Source organism: Falco naumanni, chromosome 3 (assembly GCF_017639655.2).
Source record: "Falco naumanni isolate bFalNau1 chromosome 3, bFalNau1.pat, whole genome shotgun sequence".
Classification (NCBI taxonomy): domain Eukaryota; kingdom Metazoa; phylum Chordata; class Aves; order Falconiformes; family Falconidae; genus Falco; species Falco naumanni.
The window spans coordinates 61,893,672-61,910,515 of NC_054056.1; the positions used below are offsets into that span (position 1 = coordinate 61,893,672).

At 36.1% G+C, this 16,844-nt stretch overlaps 1 protein-coding gene across 1 annotated transcript in view; it reads left to right on the forward strand.

Annotated features, from left to right (window-relative positions):
• The window catches only part of LAMA1 (laminin subunit alpha 1), a 107,422-nt gene that overhangs the window by 70,302 nt on the left and 20,276 nt on the right, over positions 1 to 16,844 (forward strand). Inside the window, exons 32-44 of the mRNA XM_040588521.1 lie at positions 84 to 277; positions 1,265 to 1,407; positions 4,246 to 4,344; positions 5,335 to 5,446; positions 5,607 to 5,769; positions 8,063 to 8,273; positions 8,516 to 8,632; positions 8,726 to 8,889; positions 9,876 to 10,014; positions 11,235 to 11,328; positions 12,593 to 12,709; positions 14,661 to 14,843; positions 15,155 to 15,309. Of these exons, the coding sequence (XP_040444455.1) occupies positions 84 to 277; positions 1,265 to 1,407; positions 4,246 to 4,344; positions 5,335 to 5,446; positions 5,607 to 5,769; positions 8,063 to 8,273; positions 8,516 to 8,632; positions 8,726 to 8,889; positions 9,876 to 10,014; positions 11,235 to 11,328; positions 12,593 to 12,709; positions 14,661 to 14,843; positions 15,155 to 15,309 (1,891 nt within the window). The remainder of the gene's footprint in view (positions 1 to 83; positions 278 to 1,264; positions 1,408 to 4,245; positions 4,345 to 5,334; positions 5,447 to 5,606; positions 5,770 to 8,062; positions 8,274 to 8,515; positions 8,633 to 8,725; positions 8,890 to 9,875; positions 10,015 to 11,234; positions 11,329 to 12,592; positions 12,710 to 14,660; positions 14,844 to 15,154; positions 15,310 to 16,844) is intronic.

Here is a 16,844-nt window from a genome sequence, read left to right on the forward strand (position 1 = left end):
TAGTGATTCTCCAACATAATTATAACATCTAATTTCATGATGAATATCCCCTGATGTTCAGTGTCCCATTCCTCTCTGTGTAGGTGCTCTCTTGGCTATTATGGTGACCCTCAGCTTTCTGGTGGCAGCTGCCATCCGTGTCAATGCAATCCAAGCGGCTCTGTTCATACTAATTGTGATAATGCAACTGGCCAGTGCCTCTGTAAGCAAGGTGTGACAGGACAGCTCTGTGAGGAGTGTGAACCGAGACATCTTCTTGTGGAAGACGAGTGTGTCTGTAGGTGGTTTTAAAAATGTTTACTTTCTCAATGGTCTTTGGTCGATTTCAGTAATGTTTATGTCTGCATGATTATTCCTTGAATGCTTTTGTGATGTCAGGACTTACTCTTCCTATGAAAGGAAAGAAATCCTAACAACTTAATATCCCTGTAAAACAAGGGGCGTTGGACTAGGTAATCTCAGAGGTCCCTTCCAACCTCAATCATTCTGTGAACACAGAGGAAACTACAGTTTCATGTAGTTTTAACATCAGACAAGCAGTTAATCCTTACAGTGGTTTATTTAGTGTTACAGACAAGTTTAAGGAAAGATCATGTTAATAATTTTTTGCAGTCTGTAGCATACCTTTATTTATTTGTAAATGCTGAATTCCTACATCCTTGACCCTTTGTATGTGAGGTTGCTATAATACTACTTTTGGAGTTATCCCAGGTATGTAGGCATTCTTCACCTATAATTAGTCATATTCCACCAATTCCTTATGAGAGGGTGGATAGCAGAAAGACACAGCAAGTACAGTAATCTACTTTTACAATAATTTGGGATTTAGGTCTCTGGTTTTGCTTTGTATAAGTAAAAAAAACCCAACAACCCCAAGGAATAAATGGAATTACACCACTGTAGGCTTGAATTTCCTGTCTTCCTAACCTGTTTGAGTGAGTGTCAGTGGTATCACCCTGGATTTATAGCAATATAGCTAAATAGGCTCAATAAGCTTATAATACAGCAAGCAGCTCAATAGCCAGCAGAATCAATAAGGCTTGAGTGTGTGCTAACCTAAGGGAAGTATATTTGGAATAGATCCACCCTTGGGGCACGAAGGGGAGGGCAATACTATGAATCTGTATACTCAAGATTATTATACTTAATCACTCTTAACTCAAAAGGTGAAGACACATACTTTGTAAAACAAAATAAATTTTAGTATTTGGTGGTTTCTTTTTAATACTAATTTTGCTTCCTTCTCTTAAAATTATTTGTTTAGCTTGTGATGACAACTGCACAGGAGTTTTGTTAAACAATTTGGATAATCTCAACAAGGCCATACTTTCAATTAATCTCACCGGTGTTGCCCGTGTGCCCTATGGAATATTGTCAGAGTTGGAGAATGCAACAAAACATCTGAAGGTAAAATAAATGCACAGAGTAGAAATACTTAGTCACATCTTTAAAGCAAAACTTGCAGTCACTCATGTGTGCCAGTAATTGTAACAGAAGCGCTCCTGAAATTCATGACTTGAGTAATATGTTTATGGGTAAATGACACCAGACTAAGACCATTATGTTTGATATAGAAAAATATACCTTAACTTATTTAGCTGTCTGTATTTCTTTCTTTTCATTTGCTGTACTGGCATTTAAATAAATGGATGAATATAATTTTCAGCCAGCATTATGAGTATGGAATGTGCTTCACCCGTATTACGTGCATCCCTAAGACTGGCCCAGACCTACTGAAAGCAAGGGAAATAATTTTCAGTAGTGAAATAGAAACAACAAGCCAGGTCTTTTCCCTTTTGGTCCCTTTGCTAAAGAGCTGCCAAGGCATAGATCTGGAGGCTGTTGCCCTAGAGTCCTCCCCTAGAGTAGTAGGTTGCTTCTCCATTAGCCAGGGTGTCTGAGATGCAGCAGTTTGCTCTCCTTTTGGTTGTGTGGCAGTCCAAGTGCCTTACTCTGTCCTCCACCTCAGGACGCAAAAGCCAGGTAGAATGTTTCAGTGTTGGACACCTTCGGGCTCCTTGTGGCAAACCTTCCTTCCAGCTCCTCTCCCCCTTAAACAAAGCACAAAATAACATGTTTTGTGGTTCTAGAATGCCATTAATTTTGCTGAGGATTAAGTTCATGTGGTCTCTGCACAAGGCCAGAGATAAACAGAATCCTCACTACTTCGTGACCACTAAAATTAAGAACATTTATTGATAAAGAGTCTGCTGAGCAATAAGGCAAGCTCTAAGAAATGAAGCAATCTTCTTTGTATTCCACCGTATCACAAAAACAAAATAACATGACCCTTCTTGTGCTGCTGAATTCGGCAAATTAAGAATTTGAATTAAAATGTCTTCTATTTAGGATGCAAGGCAGACTGAATTCCAATCAATCTACTTCAAAATGTTAATAATTACAGTATCTAGAGGCAAACTTGATTAAATTACATGTTTATGCTTCAGCAGAGATACTATTATCCTTTAGTTTTAGTTGCTAACCTTTTAGTTATAAAGCTTCAGTTATGCTTCTCTTTTATGTCATAAGGCATAAACGTACTGAATTATTGTCGTAATTTAAGGATAGAACAGACTTGCTTTCTGCAATTGTTTTGTGTTTGTATAGGCGTGTCATCTTCTGGGACTATAAACATTATTCAATATGTAGGTTTTATTTATCACTTTATTATAACACAAAGTCAAATCTTATGTAAAAATAAAAACATATTTCTTCTTTAGTACATACATTGTTTTATATTAAAATCAAATCGATGTCAGCTGTCACTCTCTTGGAAGTAGGATGCAAAAACTGATATAAATCCTCTGGTGACTATGATGTCATTTCTGTTTATGTAAGGCCACAATATTCTTTAACAACTTAATCTTGAGTGTAAGTTGGTAGTCTTGTAATTTTTCTCTGCAAGCAAGTATTACCTTCTTTCTGGCTAATCAAAGATTACTTTGCCTTTTGCCTTCTACCAAAGTAACTGTAGGTGGAAGCCAGAAAATCCCTAACTTTATTTATGCGTATTACAGACCTTCCCTGAAGGGCTGTCCCCCTACACTGTCTGTCTTTGCCTCATTTTGGTGACTCAGGAAATCAAGTATTTCCTCTTTTCTGTGTATTAGGTGCGGGTCTTTCAATAATGGGAAAGTTACCAAATCAGATCAACTACTTCTCATTGCTTCTGCATCTTCAGTCCATCTGAGGACTTCAGGAGTTCTGTTTTTCTAGTTAAAGCCTCCTGTTTTACTCCTCCTGACATACCTAGACATACTTGCTCTCCCATTTTGGGCTTTTGAACTGGGCTTTTAAAGAAACCATGCTGTGCTTTATCTCAGAAGGCTCAAGAGCTTCAGCTTCTGTTTGTCTTTTACTTGTTTCTTCCTTTTGCTGAGGAAAAGACTTGGAAATTTCCATTTGACATAAGGCAGTTGGATAATCCTGTGTATTAATTGTTTAAAAAGTTGGGCAAAATGGTACTTACAATATTTACAATGGTTGGCTCTGAAACATCTGAAATCTAAAAATAACCTTTTCCAAGGTTGGTCTCTTTGTAAGAGATGCCTTAAATTTTTTTGCATCTTTAGGAAAGTGGTATTCTGTGGCAGGCCTTGATTGTATCAGATATGATACACTTGGGTACAATGGCCTATTTATTGCCATATAGGGGGGTTCTGAGGTGACCTTGAAGCCAAACGCAGCCTATTAGTCTCTCATACTGGTGAGAGGATCCGCAGGGCTGCTTGTGTTACCTTGTTGTGTCTGTAGGGCCAAAATCCTGAACTCCTGAGTGCTGCGCACTGGGTTTTGACATGGAAGCACAGAGCTCTCCAGGGTCATCCTCACATACATACCCTAGATGCAGATGTTTTGACAGGACCAGCTGCTGAAAAAGTACCAGCTGGGACTGGGTGGAAGCATTTAATTTGGTGGACCTTGGAACTTCTCAAAGCAGCTTATTTGGGCAGCTCAGACTGTAGCAAAACTGAGAATCAGGAAAGTAGAAATTATGCTTTCTTATTACTTGATGAAAAGTATGACATAGCTGGATCCTTGTTTCCGTATTTAAAGAAATGACACACTTGGTTGTGTGAACTGTATTATGTCATTACTTTATGCCATTTTATGTGCTTTGCAAATCAGTAATTTAAAACATAAATAATTTAAATAGTGTGCATAATTCTTTTCTTCCCAGAATTTTTCTGGACACACAATGAAGCCTTTAAATTCCAGTGTGCTATTTCTTCTTATTTCTTATAGGGGTCTATAGTTCCTAGAGAAGACCCAGCTTACTCACTAGCTACAGCAAAAGAAAGTCTTCTGAGTTTATCAGGAGGAATTGATCAGCTGCATGAAGAAGTAGGTGTCGGCTTCTTTATTCTTAGCCTTTCTGGAGAAATCCTTCGAGATTTCATAGCATGGTACATAAATGCCACAGAGCTGTTTAGAAATTATTTTAAATCTATAGAATTCAATAAAAGAATTCAGTCCATTCTGTAGTCTTTCTAAGGAGGGGGATTAATTGGTCTGTGGAATTCTTCTGCAAACAACAGTGGTTTATGGTATTGTGCAGGAGATTTACATGGTTTCTGTTAAAGTTCAGAAGCTTTTTGTACTGTGATCATATAAGGTGCTAAAACTGCAGAAAGGGAGATTCTTCTGGCATGTTTTAACATGTGGAGCTTATTCAAAATTATGTCATAGCTGAATATTCACCAAGAAGTCTTTGATATCTATAGTATTGTGTTTAAAATGATGTCAGCATAAATAAATCTGTTGAAAATCCACATGAAAAATAGACGAAGTTTGTATTCTTTATTAAATTTTACACAAGAAAATCTGTATGTAGAAAATTGGCGATGGTACTTCACCCATTAGACCTCATTTGCTGACCTATAATTTTCTGACCGTGTATATGTAATTACGTAGGTGCTTGTGCTAACAGTGGTGTTATTGCTAATAGTGATGTATCCAGAAGAGTGATTTTCTTAAGATACATTAGTTGTAGCTAAGGGAAAAAAAAAAAGAAAATTAAAAAAAAGTTAACGTTTACTTTGTTAAAGAAACAGCTTTGGTAATTATGATCTTCTTGATTATGAAAATAATTGATAACACAACACAATACTTCACTGACATCAGGAGCTGGAACTTGCAATGTAATTAAGGCATCTGGAAGCATGGAAGCATCAGAGATTTATGAATCAGCTAGGTCTACCTTATCAAAACCTACTGTTTCCTCTCACAAAGTATTCACAATATTGGGAAAAAGTGTAAAAAGCATAGACAAATGTGTAATGAATTAATCAGTGGTTTAGGAGAAGTCAAAGATTTTCTCTGATTTTATTCTAGTCATCTAGATTTTTGAAAAAAGCTCGGCAGCTTAACAGAATGACTCAGGAAACCAGGAATAAAAGTCAAGAACTGACTGGATTTATTGACACAGTACATACAACTATCAAAGGTATCCTGCTTTTAAGACATTTCCACTTCTTTACAGAATTTAGAGGGTATTTACTTCACAACCCTTAAAGAAATACTTAGGTGGAAAGTGCTGCACAGGGGCTTCACGTATATATTTTTTTTTTTAGTGATATGACTTAATTTTTTACTCTCCTACTTAGTGCTTGCTGAAGTTGCTATGTCACTAAATGAAACGCTGGGGCTGGATCTCCCGCTGTCAAATGCTACATCTCAGAGCCTGCAGGATGATATTTCTGCCCTTTTGGATGCATTGCGCAAGAGAGGTTTTGTTCAACAGCACAATGATGCTACCCGAGTCCTAAAGTAAGCGTGTTCTACTGGAAACTTTATTAGCAATACTGCTTTTTGGAGACATATCTGGAGAAAATTGTGCCTTAATAAGAGGCAGTGTGATGGATAACTAGCCCAAGTAGAGCTATATGAACTCTGAATTTGGAGTTATGTGATTTGAAGATACTTGGGCATTCCATGTGATACTAATACAGCCAAAGCCTGTTCATTTGGATGTGATACAAAATTCCCTTGCAATAAGTGAAAAGACACACTGATTTCAGTTTGTTTCAGATCTGGCCCTAATACACATCTTCTTGTTGGTTTTGGCTAGGAAATGTCATAGAACTGTCTCAGTCAATTGCAAGACCAGGATGTGTTAGGTCTGCTGAAGGACATGACAGTTTACTGTAACTGAACTATGTATCACATAGATTTGCAAATGAAACCAAGGCATTTGTTCCAGCATTCTGAGCCGCTGTTTAGGATTGTATTTTGTTGTCTTGATTTGTTCCCAGTCAAAGGCTACTTTAAAATGGCTTTTATATTCATTAGTAGTGCTTATTGCAAGACTTGGCAATATGAAACATTGACTGTTCCAACAGTCAGCAAAATATTTGTTCCAGCTTCAGAAATACTAAGTATTGCTCTAGCCCACCAAAAGCTGTAAGGATGTTAACATTGGCTTTAAGGCAACAAAGTTTTAGGCCAGAGTGGAATATTTCTGAGAATTTCAATTTCTTTATTAAGTGTTTTGGATTAGGCACAATAGGATATTTGTGTTGTAGCATGTCTGATTTTGTTCAACAGACTCCTGTGCTTGTCCTTGTGGTGAATATTAAATTGTATTGAAGCTAAATGGACATGAAAATGGACTAGAAATGCACCTTTTATTCTATATTTATGAAGAACTTCAAGTAGCTTTTTTTGCACTTACAAAAATGTCTTAAAATGTCCTGTTGCATAGCAGCAGAATGTTCTGACTTTCAACATCAGCCTTTTCACTGTTATATAAGGTTATATTTGTAAATTAACTTTTTCAATTATAGGCTCTGTTGAAATTTCTGAAAGTTCTCTGATAAATGTCCTTTGACAGATTGAAGAAGAGAGTTAGTAAGATTTATAAGATTGTTTGGTCTGCAGAATTTATCATGCAATGCAGCTGTAAATTCATACGTGATTTAAATACACGGCTTGCCAGTCCATTTTTCAGAGAGCAGAAGTTACCACAGGGTTCACAGTGGACATTGCAAGCAACATTCATAACTTTAGGTCTCCACACATTTGCCATGTAAAGCAAAATTCCAGAACAATTTAGAATATAACTTTTTTACTTTACACTAAAATGGAAGCCATTACTGTCGTGTGAAATACTTTTGTTCTTTTAACTTCTTTAAGGCTGTGGCTTCTGGGTAAAAGAACTCTGAGTTAGTAGATTTAGAAAGTACATGCAAATGCACATCTGCTATTCAAAAAGAAAGATGGAATGTGTTTTGCTATGTATAATTGTGAAATAAACTATGTTTTTTTTTGCTTTGGCTAAAGATCTATATGATTTGAAATCAGATTAAAAGGGACAAACATTTATGTGCGAGTATCATTACAGGAGCTGCAGTGTGCAGTGTATGTACTGAAATGAAGAGAAAAAAGGAAATAGACTTTCAGGATCATTTTCATTTTAATTCCTTCTGTATTGGAAAGTGTTCAAATGAGGATGCAAATACTCCCAAATAGAACAGCTGAAGCTATTAACAGCTGACAGAATTGGGAGTATTTGATATTTCCCAGATAATGCCTGTTACTGATTAAAAAAAGATAAGAGATTGCTCATTTCAGTGTTCATTTTAATGAGGCTATTTATTTTCATTTGATATCTAAACTTTTCAGGACTCTTGGGTATATGTCTTTCAGTTCTGGTTACTTGTGTCAGTCCTCATAACTGGTGTTTTGATCCTACATTCAAAATATGAATCACTACAATTAAGATATAGAGCAGTCCCAGAGGAATGTTTCACAGAGATTTTGATGTGGGGGATGTCCCAAATTAAGTCTAAGCAAATGTAATTTATACTAACATCTTTCCCCTCTAGTCACCACCTACAAAGTTTATGAACTGTATTTTTGCCCTCTCCCCCAAGGAGTCATCTTTTTGTTAGTTGAGTAACTAAGTTACCATGTGTATCTGTGCTATTGTAGAAAAAATTGTAGACTTTTGTAAGAAGGTGCATTTTAATTAATTTCACATGACCCCATTTTCTCCTCAAGAAATCTATGCCTAAGTTTATCCTTCACTGTTTGTTTATTTTATGGTTCCTCTCTTTGTCAGAGCTGCAGAAAATTTGTTGATCCAGGTTCAGAAAGAGTATCTTAAACCCCAGCAGGAGCTTGCTGAACTAAAAAATGATGCAAACCAGCTCTTATCAAAGCACAACAGCAGACTGCAGGATGCCCAGGACTTGGTGAATGAGGCGGTCGCTAACATCAATGAGACCAATCGCTTGTTTCCTCTTATCTCTAGCAACCTGGCAGAGTTAAATGTAAGACTGGACAATCAGTGCTGTTGCATAAGAAATATCGAATATGAAATTGTGCTTGAAAGCTGCTTTTTAGACTTTAATAGAATTGTACATGTTTAAACATGTTAATATATATGATACCTTAGAAACTCAAAGGAAACCAGACCACTGCTTGAAAATCAAAAAATGATTGTGTGTTATGTGAACTCATCTGCACTAGCTGACTTTACAGACTACTGTAAAACACATGATTTATGCTATAGGACAAAAAGCTACATATAAAGGAAGCTGAAGAAGTCTCAGCCATGCTCATTAAAGAAGGGAAGGACCTAGTGAATGCTGCTGCTGCTCTTGCCCAAGATGTAAAGAACTCTACATCTGTAAGTTCTTAAGTTTGAACATCCTCTTTGATACTAACAGGTATGTTTTGGTATTGGGAAAAAAAAAAAAGAGGAAAACATTTCGTTGTGCAGAACCTGGAAGTCCACCAGGATGGGTTAGTCCTATGGAGCACCAAATTGCGACACCATGTGGATGAGCTGGTGATGCAGATGTCTGTGAGAGGAGTGCTTGACCTGGTATACAGAGCCGAGGACCACGCCACTCAGTTCCAAAGACTTGCAGATGCACTAGAGAGGTGATAAACTCAAGAAATACAAAATTGGGAAAGATCTACGGTAGTGTCAATTAATTTAAATAGGTAGTAGCTTAATCCTCTAAAGGAATTCTGTGCCCATGGCAGTGTTGTTGGATTAGATGATCTTTAAAGGTCCCTTCCAACCCAAACTATTCTATAAGTCTATGATCAATTTTTATTCCCCATTTCAAGTGCTCTTTACTTTTAGTGCAGTGTTCCTTTATTAAATGATATGGAGGGGGTTGACTAGTCTCACATTTCATATGGCTGACTTACACAGTAACTAAGGAATTATTAAATGTCCAGCGAGTATATCACGGTATGGTTTGAAAAGCTTCTTGTCTGTTTATGAGTACTTCTTGAGAATATATCTCTGAATCTCATCAAGAAGCTATTCCTACTATGCCTCCATTATTGTTGCTTTCAAAACATCTTGCAGAAACAAGTGGGTTGCCATCTCAAATGCACTCCTAGAATTTGAAAGTTGGGAAGTCATCCCTGTTAATTCAATGGAAATTAATCTTCTATCCCAGGAATCCTTCTAGGATTCTTGCTGTTTTGTCTTTTAAAGTCAGTAGATATGTGTTAAAAGTTAGATCAAATCAGACTGGAAAACTTACATATTTAAGTTTCAGAACAGGAAATTTTGCTCTGAATAACACTGAGCAACTAAATTGAAAAATTGACCATAAACAAAAGGGAACAAAATAGAAAAACAAAAAAGATGAAAAGGAGCAAACCAGAATAACAAGGAACAAAGTACAAAGTAGAATAAAATAGGTTTAAACCATCTTTGAACAGATTTTTTTTAGTTCACAACAATGAACTTAAAGCCCCTCACACAACATACGACAAGGTGTGCTCATTTTTTCAGAGTGCATCAAGTATTCTAGAAAGATGTGCATGTTGTAACTGAAGATATGGAACTTAGTACTTGATTAAGATATTCTCATGAAAACAGAATTACTTTTTAATTCTCTATTTAGTGGCCTCTCTAAAGTAAGAAATGTGACTCTGAACACAACCGCTGCTGTCTACACCCACTCCAGTGTTAGAAGTGTGATTGAAAGAACAGAGAGTTTGGCAGATGATGCATCTAGACTTATGAATGGCCCCTTGGATTTAGTAAGTATCAATATTAGTATTTTAATTAATGTCTTTCCCTTTCTCATTTTGGAATATTTGTTCTAATTATTTTTACACTTGCTGAAATGTGAGTCTTCTTGATGGACGCATGTATGGCAGCCTGTCCTACCAACTAGTATATACAGTATCCTGAATCTGTACTCTAAGGTACTAATGGTACCAGATTTCATGTTCTGTTTACCTTGCTTTTCACTCTGCCACAGTGCCATTTAGCTCTTTTTTTTTTTAATTTTTTTTTTTTTTGATGTCCAATACATGGTTAGCTGGACTGAACTTGATTCTGTATCGGTCATCTGACATGCATTCATGTAGAACTTAAGTTCCCAAACCTCTGGCACTCTCTTCCACCTTTGGAATTATTCAGATATCTCATTTGACCTATCCATCTTCCATTTCAATCTAGCTGTTCCCAATTACAACTATTTTGCTTAGCCAAGGACATTTCATAACCAAATGTGTGTTTATGTCTCATCTGCCATACATCTGCCTTGCAAGATTATTGGGTTGTTATTGAAACAGTAGATTAAGAAGACCGTATGAATTACCAGGCTGACCTTACTACTATCATATTATTTTATTTCCCCCCCTTTTATTTTTTTCTGCTTTTCCTGATTGTAGGGAGGAATAGGCTATGTTTTACAAGTGTCACACACGTTATGCCTGGAGAAACAAATATGTGACAGCAATCAAAATAATTGGCATTGTTTTGTCAGCTTGTATGTTATTTTATAGCACTGTCTGTGTCTTATTAAAGCTTTGTACAGCATGAACCCTTCAAGGTACTTTTCTGGATTTTCCAGTTAGAGAAATGGATCAAAGGAACACTTCAAGACTGGGAGCTTGTGATACCTCACTTTAAAGTGCTCACTGCTGGGATTTTTGTCTTAAGCCTGGAACTAGAATTACTGATGTTTCAAAAGGCAACACTGAATCAGTAACAGTGTTTAAACTAGAATTTGTTAGGTTTTGAATCGCAGTCACCTTTTTTCACTAATTCACAAAGAGATTCAATGTCACATTCTTGGACAAGTGATGGCAGCTTGTATATTTTTTTAATTGATGCTTAATAAAGTAATAAGTAGAATTTCTCATAAATAACCAAGAATGTTCAGTAACTGGAAATAGACATCCACAGACACTTAAATGCTTTTAATTGAATTTCTGTTTTTCATAAGTGGCAACTGATACCTGTTTTTCAGCCAGAGGATTCTCTCAGTCTTCTTGGAAAAGAAACTCTACTGCTTAGCTCTAAATTTCAGAATGAAGCTAAAAATCTGAAGAAGAAAAGTGATGGTCAGTTCTTTAGAGTTCACATTTCTGCTTCTGTTTCTTTTTCTATATCCTGTTCTGTGAGTGGGTTTTTCTTCCCCAATGTGGGTTTTTTTTCATGGCTTTTTTAAATGAGCGTAGGCTAAGGTAAAATATCTCATATTACTATATATGATTCTTATACATATTTTCATACAGTTAAAATTAATGTGTTATGGAGTCATGTAGTATTTTACTTTTTTGGGTAAGAATACAGTTTTTCTCTGTAAACATGTAAAAAATCGGTCTTCCCTGTAATACCTCACTTACCTCCAAGCAAGGCTTTTTTTAAATGGCTATTTTTCCAAATTTTATGAATTAAACCATTAGAGATTGTGCAGTAGAAAAAGGAAAAACATAATTCTTGAAGAAATCCATTCATTGAATTTTATCTAATAAATCATGGATTACACAAATATGTAGGATGACATATTTAAACTATAATAATTTTTACTTGCTCTTTCTACGCAGCTGAAATACAGTGACAAGCTGAGCTTTTTTTGTCTGTATAAATTGTCTTTTGGCTTACAGTCCCTCTAGAAATTCCAAAGTCCTTTTGTTTTTTAATTACTCCAAAGATACCAGCAAGGCACTGAAGTCTGTGCCATGGAAATTCAAAAGCATTTAGAATGCAGACTTTGTGTAGGAGCAGAGGCTGGCCCTAAGGGAAACATTGGACAAAATTGGACAGAAAGTGAATGTTTCACAGAGATAAACTGTAACTCTAAAATAGTCTTTGCTTTTAATATCAATGGCTTTACAAATATGTATACTTTTTATGCAATTCAAATGGACAGAATGCATCCTTTTTTTGTTCCTTCTGTTCTACGTATTTTTATTTCTAGTGAGAGGATTCTGCAAACAGGTCACAAATATATAAAAGAAAAGTACTTTTTTTGCTCTTGTCAGATATTACAAAAAGTGAAAAACATAATAAAAATTTTAAGAGTTCTTAGATTCACAATCGTGGAATCGTTTTAATTTAAAGCCTTTTCTCAACTATGCTTCTACCAATTCTGCTTGATGGAATTGGCCAGAAAGGATAATTTTGAATGGGACAGTGCCCACAGGAGCTTATCTGTGCATTCATTTTGCATTCCTATTTGTAAAATGCTCCTTCTGTTGAAAAAAGCAAAAAAATTTCCATTGATTAAATAAGTGAATGCTTGCTATGCCTATACAGAGAATTTGTGTGGGTTGTATAGCATTTGTTTATGCATAGAAAAATCACAGTTATTTCTTCCAACAGGCCTTTTATTTGGATTGAATGGGTTGAACAAAAAGGTAGAAAAGATTCAGGAAAGTACTCATAAAATTGTCAACCAGCTTAATGATTCCCTGCTGAAACTAAGAGCATTGCCTAATGGTAAGTGAAATTTATATTGGCATTCTCCTTATTACAGAAGCGTCAAGTGCAATCATAATACAATCCTGTTCATTGTCTGACTGCAGAGACCTGGTAATAAACTATACTGAAGACTCATTTAGCCTCTTCCCTTACAAGGAATATTTTCCAATTTTTTTTAGTAGGCGGATGAAAACATAACTGGGTTATCACATAAGGTCTGTAGTCTGATTTCTATTTCACACTGCGTAAATAAATCAGGAGTTGCTCTGAAAGCAATATAATTACAACTCATGAGAGGAGAGTGAAGTCCTAATATATTTAATTCCATGTGAAGAGAAACTTATATATGGAACTGTGAGGATCTGCTTGCTTTTGATAGCTTGTTTCAAATTTGTTTATGCTGCACTGTGAATCTTATCACGTGCATCTAAATGTTTTCTTCTTGTAAACGCTGATTTCATTTAACCAATTAAAGCATTCTTCTGTGCTTTTTCAAAACAAAAGAATTCCCTTTAAAGAAAAAGTCACTATTTTGGATAAAGGCAAGACCTACAATTCATGGAAACTGCTAGAGAAAATGTCTTTGGAGTTGTGGATAAGAGGGTCTGAAATACTTTGCAAACCTTAATAATGTTCTTTTTTAAGGTAGAAGAACACTCATAAAGACCTCCTGTCAGGGTTGTTAGCTTGTACTGTATGTCCAGATTGGAATACTAAGTCCAAAGCTTTAAAATACCTGTCTTACAGCTCTGGCTCTTAACTCACACTGAAGGGTGGTATTAGTGATAAAGTTATGCTTCATATTAGTTGCAGGATGCTATCTAACGTAAAGCTACATATTGAAAATTAAGGCATTATCAAAACCATAGGACTGTCATCCTTAACTCACAGCTTGTCATTGTTTGATTTCAGTTTTGCTATTACATTCTTGGAGTTTTCTCTTTTTTTTTTTTTTTTCTTTCTTTTCTTTTTTTTTTTCCCCCCCCCCTGGGCAGAGACTTGTGGTGGCATTGCCCTCTCTATACAGTACTGCTGGTGAAGAAGGATCCCTTCAGGTCTAAATCAGGCCTTTTGTGCCAGCTGCAGCATCTTCCCACTATTCTGGGCACAGAGGGGGTGTAAGGGACAGGCTGATTGGGAACGGTGTACTCACTAAGTGATTGCAGCCCAAAGCAAAGGGTGTAATAGGCCTGCCTCACTAGCTTTCTGTATCATTCAAAAGTCTCAGACTAGTGACTCTGGGTACCAACACTCATGCCTGGAGCTTAAACACTATGAGCCTGATTTATTCATATAAAATCTTCCTATTGGGATAGGCAGAATCAAGTTCCTCATCACTGCATTCTGTATCTGTATTGTATTCAGAGCTGGCCATGAAAAGTAAGTAATTTGTCCTAGAATTCAGAACTTGGCTTAATCAAGTCTTTTGATCAAAAGACTTGAAAATCTAAACTGACAAGCTTAGTTTCAAGTTAAAATTACTGCAGATCTGATTATTTATATGTGTGTAATATATTTTACTGTTATATACCTCTGTGTGCGTGCCTATCAACAAATGTAACTACATCTGTGGTTATACCCATATTTGTATCACCAGCTTGGGAACATTTAGCATGTTTTTTGTTCAGGACCATAGCCGTGGCCATTTTCCAACTTAATAACTGGGCAAGAGGAGTTATATCAGCCTCATGGTACTCTCCATTTCACAGAAGGCAAACTTTGCACTCTGTAAGCTAGGCATATTCAACAGTTAAAGCAAAGTTAGATCACAGTAGGTCTTGGTTTGGGGTTCCCCTCAGCCTGAAGAATACAAACAAAACTATAACCCTTACTATGAAAGAAATGGAACTGACAGCACTTTTAGAGCTTTGACTGTGTTTGTAACTGCATTGTTATGAAGCCAGGCATTTTTCACTCACAAGTATGTATGAAAGCTGTGAACTTTTTTAACTTGGGTACTGTGTTTCAGATACAAGGAAGTACATGCTTGAAGTGAAAGAGCTGGCTGTGTCTGCAAACACCAGTGCTCTGGTGGGTTTAAGTCACTTCAGGGATTTTAGTCAAAAGCTGCTGAATACTTCTTCTACATTGTCTCATGTTAATGACACATTGAGAAAAACTAGTGAACTTATAACTGATTCTTCAAAAGCTGGTAAGTTTGCTGCTTCGTTACTCTTTAGAAATGTCACTGCTTACAGAAGCAGTACTAATATTCAGTTTTAATAGGATTAAATATGAGTCTGATGGACTGAAATTTTCTTCCTAATATAATAAAAATGTGCTAACTTTTAAAAAGACCTCTAGAGAAGTCACATGGGATACCCTTAAGTATGCATATCCCTTACTGATGTTTAAAGTTGATCACAAAGTGATCAGAAACAGGCCACCTTGGCTAAGTATTTTAGCAACAAAAGGTGAATTTCTCTTTCAACCTGCCTCAACATTTTGTTTACATTTTGGCAGCAATCACAGCTGAAAAACAAGTTAAAGAAGTTGAAGCACAAGCAAGTCTTTTATTGGATAGGCTGAAACCTTTGAAAATGCTGGAGGAGAACCTGAACAGAAACCTGTCTGAAATTAAAGAACTCATCAGTCAGGCCCGCAAGCAGGCAGCATCTGTGAGTTCCGTCATCCCAGACTTAACTGGGTTCACTTTCACTTTTAGCAGGGAAGTTCTTTGAGATAGAACCTAAAATTTACTGTCAAAGTACATGGTTGTTCCAGGGTCACACTAAAGCCCAAGAGCACTGACTGATGCTAAAATCATACTGGCAGGGCTGTTGGTACATTTTATGGTTTTAGTGTCAAGTTTCTTATTGCGTTTGTGAGTTTGTCAGAACAGCAAGGCAAAAATTTATTTACTATTTCTTTTTGTTTCTTATAAAAATAATGAAATGCAGTATGTCAGAAAGCAGTCACAGAGATATTTTGGTGAGAAGGCGAGTGAGGGGATGGTGGTGCCATTCTTTTTAGGACAAGATGTTAATTTCTGAGTTTATTGTAGAGATTGATGTGGGGTCCCCCCATTTAACACCAAGTATCAGCATTTTTTTAGCAAGAGTGTTGAGCCTATCGATAAATTTGCCATCTATGCTCTGCCATGTCCATATGTTACTCTTTGCAAGAAGCTGCAATACATCCAGATTACCTTAAGACAAACAATATGTTTGGTTTTAAATCTCTGCTCCCCCCCTTAAAGACAACAGCAGTGAATCGGCTGTTCTATGGACCTCATTAAACTATGAGGGGAATATTCAATTACTTTGCCTTTAGTATGGGTATGATATTGTAAGGTTTAAGGAGGTTTTGTTTTAAAAAATAAAACAGCTTTCAGTTTGTTCTGCACATCTCTTTGATTATACTATTATTGCTTCTCTATCAATGTACTGAACCTTAATGAATCCACTGCAGAAAAGAGGGAGTAGTATTTTCTGAAATGTCATAAACAACAGAAGTTCCTGGCAGACTGAAAAGAAAGAAGTATTGGCAAAACCCCCTTTTCCAATTTTGAGAGTTTGTTCTGTTGCTTTCTAAACTTTTACTGGAGGAGAGAAACTATACATCTGTGTCCCTGTGCGTAGGCACACATATGCTTTATGTATTTAGTTGTTACAAGCATATTTAATGAAGTTGATGAAGTTAAGGCTTTTCTGTTATTAAAATGGGGTTTCTGTCATTATACCCCTAAGATGCTTGGATTTTGGCTGCATTTAGCCTGAATCAATGTCCTATCAGTATGCTATAGAGTGTTCAAAGGAGTTAGTATGACAACAGGAATAGGAATTTCTCTACTTGATCTTAAGAAAGTTTAACTTGTATTCACAAATGTATTTTTTGAATAGTCATATAAACTGTTAAAAAACTTTGAAATTACCAGAATTATTGCAGACGGTCTGCCTTTTACATTTTTTTTTTAAATTTTGTATTTTTTTTCTCTCAACATAGACTAGAAATTGTTTCTCTTTTTTTTATTTTTAAAGGTTTTGAATTTGTATGTCTTGATTTTCTGATGTTATTACAGTGGGTTTTACTGGTATATGGGTTCTAACTCAAGCTTTATTATTATTTTCTGTGGTATTGGAATAGTTTAATATACTGGCTTCCAATCTCCTAATTGAATTAATGAATTGTGACAGATTTCATTCTTTTATAG